A 12,243-nucleotide genomic window follows, 5' to 3' on the forward strand; every position below is an offset into this window, starting at 1 on the left:
AAGCACCAGGCTGAGCTCCTGTGTGGAGATGGAGCGACAGTGCCTGGCCGGAGCCAAGGCTGCAGCCTCCCTGCCCCAGCGCTGGTGCAGGGGGCGGCAAGGGGCGCTCTGCCCCGCTGCCCTGCTCCCCAGGGAGGTGTCTGCCTGCCCGGGACAGCGTCAGGGAAGCGACAAAGCCAGGAGGGAAGGAGCAGGACAGGGATCCCCAGCTCCTGCCCCGCCTGGCTCCAGCAGCGGGACTGGGGCAAGGAGGGAGCTCAGGCGTGAGCAGAGGGCTGAGGCCCTGCACTCAGCACCTTCACTCACAGCGGGAGACAACCATTTTTATCAGAGATGTATAAAAATACCAGCAAAGGTTTCTTCATCTTTTCTTCATTTTTCATTTTTTGAAATTTATAAAAAGCTTTTACAAAACAAAAGCCTGTTTTAGCACCCCATTAAACTTCTGTTCCATCGGGCACATTGCTGTGCACTTTGACTTCTAAGTTCACCTGCTTCACCTTCCCGCCTCTCAGCGGGGAGGCCCCCGCACTCTCCCGCAGGATATTAATGTTCCTCACGGTGCAGTACTGGCTGGCCCCAGTCCTGGCTGCCTTGGGCAGCTCCACCTTGGTGTTCAGGGGCTGCTCCTCCGCGATGCCGCTGGCAGCCTCCTTCCTCTTCCGCAGCCTCCCACACCTCCTGGCCAGGAAGCAAACTCCCAAAAGCAGCAGTAGCAGCAGCAGGACGGCAGCAAACGCGCTCCCGAGGGAAGCGCCGGACTGCAACAAGGAGGCGGCAACAACCGCTTCCTCCATCTGCAAGAGCAGCGACTTCATGTTGGTGCCGTTCTTGAGCTGGTCGCCTTCGTTGTCATAGACCAAGGAGTCGTCCAGCATCAGCCTCCCGTCGCTGCCGACCAAGTCCCTGCGGCCGCGTTTCCAGCCGTGAGTGAGAGATCGCTGGACGCGAGGCCCCGCTGCGCTCTCGGGGCCAATTACGTAGATGACTTGAAGGTACCACTGATGCCCCGCTTCCACCTTGAGGAAAGAGGACAAATGGACATGGGAAACTTTACCAACACATTTTAGATAAAGCTGTTTTTGGTTTAAGTCAAGTTAGACAGAGTTGGTTGCACTTTTTGGAGCAGCCTTTTGGCTTGTGTGCTTATCGACACCAACACTCCCAATGCTTCTACATCACCTGCAATGTTTATCGCCCAGCCTGCTGCTCACCATTCCTGACTCTGGCAGCTGTAGCAAATCCTTCAGAAACAGGAAGGAGTTGTATTTAAAGAGCTGCTTGTCTGCATGCTTTGAGAAGGTCTTTTTTCAAAGGAGCTTAAAAAACAGAGCAATTCTTCACCCCCATGTTCTCTACTGCAGCGCTTGCTGCTTATTCCAATTACATTAACATTTATGTTTTTTTTAGGCAATGTCAGATCCCAGACCCTATATAATTCATGGAACATCTGGGGCAACTTGGGCAGGGAGGTTAATTTTGGGCTACCCACATCCCTTGCCATGTACCTTGTAGAGAGCGTCCACCTTGAGGGTGAATCCATCAACTCCAGGCATGCTGCTCACTGACTGAAATGCCGATAACTCCGAAGCAAAGTGGGCATCAAAAGGGACATCGTGGAAGTACTTATCAGTTACTTCTGGTTGGTTTCGGTCCTGGAAGGCAGAGAGGCTTCGAGGGCAGGAAGGCACCACCAGCAACACGACCGCAGCACGCAGCCCTTCAAGGGCGGCGCTAGCGCCAGGACCAAGCAGAGGGCCCCTCGAGCCAAAGACACCCTTCAAAGACGTCCCTTCCAGCCCACAAACCCACCCTGATGCTAATCCAGATGGGGACAAAACCTCCCTAGTCTTAAAATTGCTTCCTCTATTTTCCAGACAAACTTTAACCCTTCTATAGGCTAAGGCTGGCACACATTTCCAAAGGAAGCCAGGAGCCAGCTCTCCCAGTACTACCCATTCCTGCAAAACCCCAGTACAAACGGTTGTGTAAGGTGCCCTAGAAGGGCCTCAGTCACATGTGTATGCACCTTCTTTCCTATACCCCATATGGACATAAACATTCATGGGCTAGAGCACCTGTGGGATCTGTAATCCCTGCATACTGGTTTAGCACTTACCATTTCAGTAGGAGGCTTGCTGGACCAAGCGTGAGCAGTAGAGATTAACCAGCCTGCTCATGTCTGCCAGCCCCACAGGACCAAACCCATTAATGTCACTCTTGTCCTGGAGGCGGTTATGTGACTGCCAACGAGGACACTGGCAAGTGTTAATTTCAAAGCAGGTAATTAGAGCTAATGCGTCTTGGGAGCTAAGCACAGCTTTACACAAAGAGGAGGAATTTCTGGGCAAGTGATAAATGAATCTGCTTTTCTATGCTGCCAGTCCACTCATGCCCACGCCAGAAAAAGTGGGAAGTCTGCTCCATCATTTCTCTTTTTTTCCTCCTCATCCCTTTATTCTTTAGACTAAGAAATACACATAGGTAAAGACAGCACAAATCTTACCAAGAGGAGAAATCTGTGCTTGAGGTGCTTGTTGGGTTGAATACAGCCATACTGGGGGCCCTCGTTATAGACACTTCCCGTGGGGTCAAAGAAAGGCACATGGCCATCCTTGCCGGTACACAGGTAGACTTTCTCCAGCCGTAGCTTGTAAGCACCATTTAGGTTTTGTTCGGGGTGCCAGAGCACCCGGCCATACAGGATTTGACCTGAGGAGGTTGAGAGAAGAAGGGTCAGCTGAAATTCTCTGAAGGGTATCAGGGAGGAGACGAGATAAATCAGCAGAACCATCCCCAGAGCCAAACGCATCAAGGGGAAATGTATCTGTTTTTTGATGGGTTTTTATTTGTGCATACAGATGACAGAATACTGTGCCAAAAGCACATTCCTGTCTTGTCCACTGCTCATGCTAATACAGACCCACAATAGCCTTAAAATGGTACAGGGTGATGCGAAAGGGGCCAAACCAAATAGGGCTTTTGCCATTCTCTGTCTGTCACGGAAGCCAAGTGATGAAGACAGAAGCATTAGATACAACCAACACAGGAAAGAAACAAATCCTACCTTTGGAAAAAGCCCCCTTGTAATCCATTTCTGCCAGGGACATTTCGGCTTTGGTGGGATCCATCAGAAACACCTTCTCATTGTTACACAGCTGAAACTCCGTGTTTAGGGAGTAGACAACGGGGACTGGGCGGTTTGTCTGCTGGAAGGCAATCGGGATCAAAAATCTAAAATGGGGACAAGAGGAGAAAAAGGAGAGATTGCATCGGGGCTGCTCTAGAGTCACCCGCGGGTGTCCCATCCACTCCCTTGCCCTTTCCTCCCTCCTGCTCTATTCCCGCAGAGCAGCAGCCCACACCACAGCCCTGGGCTACAGGGCAGCCAAGCCCTCACCCTGTCCCCCTTCCCCAGGCAGGGCACAGGGTCCTGCGCAGCTGCTCGAAGCGAGCGGGTGACGATGGGTCTGTTTGCCTTGGTGGCTGCGGACTCTCTTTTACTGCCTTCACGAGGGACGGCCTCGCTCACACAGGGAGGCCTGGGCCAAAGGGCAGCCCAAGCCGGCGCAAACCGTCGTGCCGCGGGGCCACGTGCAACCTCACCGTTCAGGAGCGTGAGCAGTGCAGGCCGGGCGCTTGTCCCCGCGCTCCGTCCACGGCTGCGTGGGCTGGACGGTGCAGGGGATTAGGAAGATCGTGTACTCTCCAGAGTAGTCCTTCCTGCAAAGAGGCGGGAGGCGCTGCGCTCACCAAGCCCACTCCGAGCTGTTAGCCCAGCCCCAGCGCTCGCCCAAACCCCGCCGTGTGCTGAGCAGTGCGAGCAAGGGAGACCAAGGTCAGAGCAGGACCTAACCCCCCACCACAGTCCTCCATTTGCCCTAGCAGGCGCAGGAGGGTTCAATTTGGCCTACAGGGATTAACCTGGCCTTCTGCTGGTGCAGGGGCATACATGGAAAAAGAACTGAAGTAACAAAAAGCTTGTGTTTCTTTAGGGTGAACCAAATCTCTTTAGTTTTTAACATATCAACTTCATTGAGCAGAGCGCTAAAGATTAAGTTGCAAACAGGAAATCCTGCTTTAACCTGCAGACTGCAAAACAACCATGGACATGGGGTCACCCCTGGAATCTACCTATAAAAATGCATTTTACAGGACGGACAGATTTTTTTCCACTTCTGCAATGGACTAAGGCAAAGGCTAAATTCAACTGCTGAAGGGCAGGGGGAACAAGGACTGAATGCCACCAGGTGCATTTTAGCAGATCCGCATGCACATGTGTGCACAGTGTGATGGCAATTACACCAGCAGCCCCAGCTACGCTGGTGAGCAGAGGAACGGGCTGTCAGCACGAACGGGTCCTGTGGTGCTGCTGCCCCAAGCGTTCCCCGCTCCCCAAGATGTGGGGCTGCAGGAAGCCCCTGCAGGCACCTGAACCCGCCCTGCTCACCTGTTATAGGAGCTGGTGGCTCTCCAGAGCTGGTAGGGCGAGTCGAACGTCTGGGCGCTCCACAGCAGCTGCAGGTCAAACTCGATGCCTCCCAGGTGCTCTGGTGGCTTTAGAAAAGACTTCACATCTGGCAGGCTGTGGTGCTCCATTACAAAAAGCCCTGCGGGGAAGACAGGGCATCCCTCAGGGATTTGCCCTGGCACCTCTGTGCTGCTCCAATCGCCTATTTAAAGCAGGAGTTGTGGCACACGCATGGGAGCGGGGAGCTGGCCTGCCCCTGGCCAGGTTATGAGACCAGGATGAATTCGCTTGATAGACAAGTGACTTGTTAGGCTAAGGCTTTGAATCTAGTGGGTAATGGGAATTACTAAATCCAAAGCAGCCAGGGCTCCTGGGAGGCCAAGATAAGCATCTGGCCAAGTTGTTAGATTAGGCATAAGCACATTAGGAGGCTTGGTATTAACATGAAATTTGCATATACTCGCTTATCTGAATGTAAGAAAATTCGTCTTAATTGCACAACCAGAGCAATTAGCCACGGAGCGAACCTATGCATTGGGTTTACAGTGCTAGCAAGCCAAGGGATAAAGAGATTTGAACATTGGGTATCCTGGCATATCAGACTCACCTCTCATTCTGATCTTCAAAATACCTGGGAAGGTCACAGTGGGCAACACTGCGTGTTTGATACTTTTATAGAAGAGGACTGATTGGAGACTAACATTATGTGACCAGAAGAACCAAAACGCATTCCAGGCACAAAGCCAGCATTGCCAGCTATAAATCTAGGTGCTCCTTCTCTCCAGTAGGACTAATGCTCTTACCTCTAAACTTGGCCTGTGTCTTGAACTCGATCACCAGGCGGCCGTCCTCACGGATATAGATCCTGATGATCTGCAGCCGGGCGGAGAGCACGCTGTCCGTCTGGATGCCTGCACGTGCAGCAAGAACAGGGGAGAGCGGGCCCTAAAATGAGCTCTGTGTGCCAGTCCCAGCAGAGGAGAGGAGCCACACAGGGCTCCCTGCGGCGAGTGCCACAGTTTTAACAGACACAGGTTAATACAGGAAGGAGGTCTCCCAATGAGGGTCGGGAGGCCGAGGGATGTGACTGCAACTCCCACAAGGAAATCACTGGGAAGTGATGGAAATGAAACTCCAAACGTGCCATAGTGAGTAGAGCAGCCTCCACCTGGCCATGGTACATTAGGGGACACCACAGGCCTTTTCCTGCAGCACTTTCTAGCACTTAGTGACCACTTGGATTAACAGGGAGAGCCTGTGACAGCTCCCTTGCTAAGCATTCGCAATTGCTGCCTTGTCTGAACTCAGCCTGCAGGCTACAAACTTAGCTGCAGTCCTGAGCATGGGTCGTGCTCAAAGAACTAAGAAAAAATAAGAATAAAACGACTTCCTCAGCCCCCCTCAAATGCCTCACACCTACCTGTTCTCCAGAGAACAGTATCATAGAAGAAGGAGAACTCCATCTCGGTGTGATGCTCCAGAGACGCCCAGCCTCGCGGCGCCGTCACATAAATGTAGGATACGTAGAGCGGGACGTGCACTGTTAGGAAGGACTGAGCAGAGTCCCGGACCTGCGGGCACAGCCCCAGAGGGTGGTTATGCACTGGCTAGCGGGCAGGCACTGGCTCGCACACACAGCGCCCACCGAGCGCCGCTTCTGCTCCGTGAAGTCTCCTTGCTCCTCACCTGCCTGCACTCCACACTGGTTGGGTCCAGGGGGCCGCCCAGGGTGGGCACACAGTTAAATCAGCCCTCCTGGTTAAGGTGCAAACCTTCCCAAAGAGGAAAGAAATCTAGAGCTGCACCTCAGGATCAGCTAGAAAGCGCCCACATCATTCTAGGCCCACGAATGCATGGGTGTGAATACATGCAATGGGCATCAATGAAGACAGTCTCTCTGTGGCTCATTAAAAAAAAAAAAAAAAAAAAAAAGCTATCCCTGGACTGCTATTTGAAAAACAATCATGAAAAACTGTTGGGAAAAAATGGGTTTGCAAATACAGAGTGCCCCTCACAGGCTACAAAATTCCTACAGAAGTCAGAGATGCCTGTGTGAACTTTCTTGACCTTTTTATGCAGGCACTTTGGACACTCATACGGTTTAAATAAGTACGAGTGTATCTCTCTCCTAATGTTAAAGTATGTTGTTGTCATTAAAATCCAGTACAAATGGAGATGTGGTCACAGTTTTACCTCTGAAACAAACAAGAAAACCCTTCTGATTCTAATTAAAACTATACCAACCAGACAAACACACAACCAACCAACCAAGAATCTGGCTTTCTCAGAACTGCCTCTAACAGCATCTGCAACGGCAGACTCTCATGCTTGAATATGCACCATTTCTAGCCTGCAGAAGGCAGCTGTGCTCTGCCAGCCCTTCGCAGAGCCCGGAGAGATGCACTCCAAACTGGCTGGTTCCAGCCTCCACAAGCCGAATTACGCAGACATTCGGTTCAAGTAACTACTTTGCATCTGTGCAAACAACTGGAGCTATAAAAAGAAAGGTAAAATATTGTTCCATACCGGCACAGATTAAAAGAGGACACGCTGTGCGTAGCATTGTGCCTGGGAATTCACTGTACGTGTCTAATATAGGGGAGACACTCCTTGAGTGAGATGCACATGTATAATCTGTCCATAAGAGGGCAGTGGGACATCCCAAAACAGGGAACCACACAGAGCAGCTTTGCCCGAGAATGGACAAAGACCTGGATTAGGTGGAAGAGCTTTGGACACATTATCTCACCTGGAAGTCAGCAGTGACAGAGCCTCCGCAGATATCAATTAACTCGGTCATGTCATAGTAAGCGTCAAAAGTCCAAATGCAGCTCTTGAGGTTGAGGTGTTTGTAGAGCTGGATTGTCTTTGGCTCTCTCACCGTGGGGTCAAACTGGTAAGGCCGGTCATATCCAGGACCAAGAATGATACTATCCTGAGTAACTTCATCCAAGAACCCTGCCTCTGGGATGAAGAGATATCAGGGAATTTAATTAGTCCAGATTTTTAAACAGCCTGAAGCTGTTTTCACTCTCAAATCACATCAGTGCCTTTTATTGAACTAGGGCTTAACGGCTCCTCCTCATTATCCCAGAGGTCAGAATGAGCAAGTACCAGACTGTATGAGTAAAATGGTACAGGAATGGGGCAGCCTATTCATTAAAGGTTAAACTTAAAAAAAAAAACACAGAACAACTTGGGTCTAAAATGAACAGTGTGAGGTACAACAGTCCCTGCCTACTGTGAGGAAATTCTGCTTACTGCTTAGTTAGTAGAAGGGGATGAGTTTTTTTGTTGTTGGTTTTTTTTTTTTTTTTTTTTTTTTTTTACGTAATATCAAAAGTGCCCAGAGGAAGACGGAACCCTTGTCATTTCTTCACTGGCTTCTCTCAGCCCCTAGATTCAGAAAGCAATAGCTGACTTTAAAGATCACCTGAGATGCCTTTAAGGTCCCTGATGGTGACCAGGTTCGAGCAGACATGCTGGTGCCTGTAGATAGACTCGGAGAGCAGGAAATGCAGATTGTGCAGCGGTAGGGTGGAGATGAGGGGCAGCATCCCATCCTGATGAGGAATCTGCACTGAGATGTGGATCCTGGAACAAAGTGTGTTTTCAACATTTGAGGTGGTCCTGCCCCTCTACTCAGCCCTGGTGAGGCCGCATCTGGAGTATTGTGTCCAGTTCTGGGCTCCACAGTACAAGAGGGATGTGGAGCTGCTGGAGAGAGTCCAGTGCAGGGCCACAAGGATGATCAGGGGCCTGGAACATCTGCCCTGTGAGGAGAGGCTGAGGGAGCTGGGCCTGTTCAGCCTGGAGAAGAGAAGGCTGAGAGGGGACCTGAGCAGTGTCTAGAAGTACCTCAAGGGAGGCAGTGAGGAGGATGGTGCTGGTCTCTTTTCAGTGGTGGCCACCGACAGAACTAGAGGTAATGGCCACAAACTGAAGCACCAAAAGTTCCACAGGAACTTAAGGAAAAAATTGTTAACAGTGAGGGTGACAGAGCACTGGAACAGGCTGCCCAGAGAGGTTGTGGAGTCTCCTTCTCTGGAGATCTTCCAAACCCGCTTGGACTCAGTACTGTGCCACGTGCTCTAGGTGACCCTGCGTGTGCAGGGGGGTTGGATTAGATGACCTCTGGAGGTCCCTTCCAATCTTAAGCATTCTATGATTCTATGATAAGAGGGCAGAAAAAGCAGCCCTGGCCAGCACAAGACCTTCATACCCTACCACATGCCACAGGTAAGCAGGGCAGGGGCAGGGGAACGAGGGTAGTGGCAGTCTGGTATTGAGTCACAGCTGGATTTCCTTGCCTATGCATCTGCTCCTCAAGCCATTTCTCCAACTGCCTGGTTGTTTCCTGCAGGGATGAGCAACCCTGGCGTGGAACGGGGCGAGAGGAAGCGAGTGCTGCCCTGAATACCCCGCGCTGCTCCCGAGGGCTCGCTGTGCGGAGGCATGTGGTTTCGGACACGCACTCTCCTCGCGACCTGGGCCAGCTCGGCAACCCCAAGCGGCTCCAAGGAGGATCGCGCATGCGCCCTGCTCCCAGCTCACACCTGTTGGGATGTTCCTTGTGTTTGACGTCCAGGTACTTCAGCGTGGCAATGAATGACTGTGCCTGGAAACCTCGGGCCGTGCCCGCTACCACCGGAGTGTGACAGATGGCACTGTCTGTCCCTATGGTAACTATGTTGCTTCTAAGGGGGGTCCCCACGTGGCCAGCCTTGTCCACAGCCTTGGCCACACAGCGCACATGGAACCGCCGGCTGAAATAAATGCTGTCCAGCACCTGCAGGCAATGAGGAGAGACGAACACGGATGGGGTCACCAGCACCTTCTCAGCGACAGCCAGCCATCTCCCACACAGCTGCCTGAGTTACCACAAGCCCTCGTGCTCTTGTAGCCTCGGCATGCAAGTCTGTAATCACTTACCATATGGTTGACACTAGTGAACGGTGTGTTGTCGGTGATGGTTTCAAAGGGTGACCTGGCCCCGTTGCTATCCGTAGGGGTTGCTACTTCCCAGCTGAACTGTACTGATGACTGATTGATCCCAGCCTCAGTGCAGCGTTCCTTCGTGACCTCGTACTTGGGGAAGTGAGGGTCGCAAGGAGTGACGCAGATGAGCGGATAGCCTGGGGAAGGTGATTTCTTAGCACCTTCTTTGGTCGCTCCTTCCACATTGTCATAGTCAGCCAGGGTGACGACCTGCAAGGATGTGGGACAACAGCATTCACTGGGGGTCAGGGAAAGAGCTGCAAAGGCAACGTTTCCTCCCACACACTCCAGCCTGCCACAATACTGCACCTCTTAATCCTACTTCAGAAACCCCATTGGGGTTTTCAGTCTGTACTCAAAGGACAAAATCGCACTCACGGGCAACAGGCAACTTACCACAGGAGGTGCCGGAAGAATCAGGCTCCCCGTTGCTTCCTGATCCAAAATAGTCACTATTGCGGTGCTGATATCTCCAAGAACAGCATCCACTGGGTCATCTGGGCCCAGCACCAGCGAGAAAGACTCATGCCATTCCCGGTCATCATTGGACATGATCTCCACCTTAAAGATGATGTGGTTCATACCTGTGAGTGTACGTAAGAGAAACAGAAAGAAGCCAATTCATCACAGTGATGAACCAGACACTGCGCTAAAGCTCCCACCGAATACTGAGCAGCTTGGCTAGGTCGTGACCACAGAAAAATTATGATAAAGTATGCACTACACTTTTTACTTCCACTAATAACTCACCCCCACTTTCTCACAGGAATCTACTCTATACCTAAAACTCCAGCTATGACAATTAATTCCATTGATCAGGTAATAGATTTACTAGCAGGTGCCATCACAGGATTAACAACACCTGACTTATATTAGCTGTCTGTAATAAAAATCTACAGTCCAAAGTATATCCTGCCATAAGAATCTCTGCTCTGACTCTCATGCCAGTATGCAGAGCTGCTTGGTGAGGGCTTCTTAGTCTCAGCAACCTGGTCTGAGCAGCCTTATAGGATCCTGAAAAAACCTCTGATGAGCATTACATTCCCTGCGGACCGCTGTACCATCACCTGGCAGACACTAGTGCTTCTTCTCCTGTTCTTATCATCCTTCTTGTAATCGCTCAGCTCTTTCATATCACAAAACTATAGCTGCAGCAAAGTGCAGGGCTGCAGCCCAGGGGAGTTGCACTTACTTTAAAGGTGACCATATGGTAGGTAGCCTTATGTAGTATATTTAATACCAAGATTCCCCCCGCCAAAATACTCTGAACGAAAAAAAAAAGAAGGCCCTTCTCATCCAGCACAGGCGTTGTAAAGGGATGAAGTGTGATAAGAGAAAACACGGCAAGATTTGGGGTGGCCTTCCGGCCTTTTCAAGGGACATGAACCTCTGCGAGCAGCCTCAATCATCTTTCTTTTTCCTTAGACAATGACAGCCTGCTCAGCCACTCTGCAAGGAGCAGTCAAACCTATGTTGATGCTGTAAGCCTCACACAAAAGGTGGCCTTGTCTAAGTCTCCTGCATATTTCTCTTCGTTGTTCCTTTCCCACAAGGCAAGAACATCACTGGTCACATCACCACCTCGAACTTCCCCTCTAGGGATCCCTTTACCTGGGCTGAACTTGAGCACTTGACTCCTGGGGTAATAATCCACTCCAGCCTGAGCTGAGCCATCACGGGTGCTGCAGCGGACTTTGGAGGTCCTGTTCTGATCCCCTCTCCGGACCACCTTGATATTTAAAACAGCAACACCCTCTGGGCCGGGTGGTTCCCGCACTTGGTATGAAGTTTCTTCAAACTCAATGGTGGGTGCTAAAGAAACAGCAGTGAAGAAAAAGCCCCAGGTTGGCACCACAGCTGATTGCTTATAGATAGAAGTACATCGCCCTTCAGAACCTACCATTCCCTCTCCTCCCCACAGCTCTCTCCAGGCTGTGACGCTGCATAGGGAACACAACAGCTCCCAGAGGAAGCAGAGCAGCTCCCCGTGTGACTGCACTGCTAGGGACACAGGACAAACGGGTGCGTGCAAGCTCTGTTTATTCAATGCCTTCTGCAACACCAGTACACAAAGTGCCCCTGCTGATGACCACATGATGGTCCTGCTCATAAACCAGGGGATCTCCAGCACACAGATAAGTATTTCTGTGAGAATGAATCCAATCTCTTCATGCAACTGAAGGCATTTCTTTGGTACTGAATGAAACTGTTGATAGGACTGTGCTGCTATTTGGAACTACATCCCACACTACAGCTCCTACACCTGTTTTGCGCTTCCTCACTTACCATCTTCATCATTGGTGACAGTTACAGTTGCCATATCCATCTTTCCAATTCTAGCTCCACTCCAATGGTTTCCAAGTGGGCTACCAAGATGGACCTGGAACTGCTCCTCTGGTTCAAAGGCAGAGTCATCGCTAATGTAAACCGTGCAGTTTTTCACCTAACAAGGAAGAGAAAGCAGGAAATGTTCATAAGTCCCCTGAACCCACTAAAAGACCAGGCTGCTTCCTCACCATCTGAGTACTGCCAACCCTGGAAGATGCACTCTTCTATTTTCAAAGCTGTTTCTCCAGACTGAAAAAACAGCACACTTACATGATGAGACACAGCAACGAAGACATCTACCTCCACAAATCAACAGCTCCCTGCTACAACACTCCTTAGTCCTACTCACATAGAGGTTTTTTTTTTTTTTTATTTTAGTGTTTTAACCAGTCTCATCACAAACACAGACTCCCTCTGGAGCCCCGCCATATATCCAGAGCCAGAGG

At 50.8% G+C, this 12,243-nt stretch overlaps 1 protein-coding gene across 1 annotated transcript in view; it reads right to left on the reverse strand.

The window, feature by feature from the left end:
• Nucleotides 1-356: 356 nt before the first annotated feature.
• The window catches only part of LOC104571280 (extracellular matrix organizing protein FRAS1-like), a 138,016-nt gene continuing 126,129 nt past the window's right edge, over nucleotides 357-12,243 (reverse strand). The window contains exons 59-73 of the mRNA XM_088531641.1: nucleotides 11,756-11,912; nucleotides 11,081-11,281; nucleotides 9,866-10,053; nucleotides 9,404-9,679; nucleotides 9,028-9,260; nucleotides 7,905-8,065; nucleotides 7,221-7,435; nucleotides 5,892-6,042; nucleotides 5,275-5,382; nucleotides 4,451-4,610; nucleotides 3,607-3,723; nucleotides 3,068-3,234; nucleotides 2,507-2,712; nucleotides 1,509-1,655; nucleotides 357-1,019 (exon numbers count right to left, since the gene is read on the reverse strand). Coding sequence (XP_088387767.1) covers nucleotides 438-1,019; nucleotides 1,509-1,655; nucleotides 2,507-2,712; nucleotides 3,068-3,234; nucleotides 3,607-3,723; nucleotides 4,451-4,610; nucleotides 5,275-5,382; nucleotides 5,892-6,042; nucleotides 7,221-7,435; nucleotides 7,905-8,065; nucleotides 9,028-9,260; nucleotides 9,404-9,679; nucleotides 9,866-10,053; nucleotides 11,081-11,281; nucleotides 11,756-11,912 — 3,069 coding nt within the window. The 3' untranslated portion in view covers nucleotides 357-437. The remainder of the gene's footprint in view (nucleotides 1,020-1,508; nucleotides 1,656-2,506; nucleotides 2,713-3,067; nucleotides 3,235-3,606; nucleotides 3,724-4,450; nucleotides 4,611-5,274; nucleotides 5,383-5,891; nucleotides 6,043-7,220; nucleotides 7,436-7,904; nucleotides 8,066-9,027; nucleotides 9,261-9,403; nucleotides 9,680-9,865; nucleotides 10,054-11,080; nucleotides 11,282-11,755; nucleotides 11,913-12,243) is intronic.

The sequence above is a fragment of the Tinamus guttatus genome, unplaced genomic scaffold, assembly GCF_059628265.1.
Source record: "Tinamus guttatus ecotype Peru unplaced genomic scaffold, ASM5962826v1 Tinamus_guttatus_pri_ptg000423l, whole genome shotgun sequence".
Lineage (NCBI taxonomy): Eukaryota > Metazoa > Chordata > Aves > Tinamiformes > Tinamidae > Tinamus > Tinamus guttatus.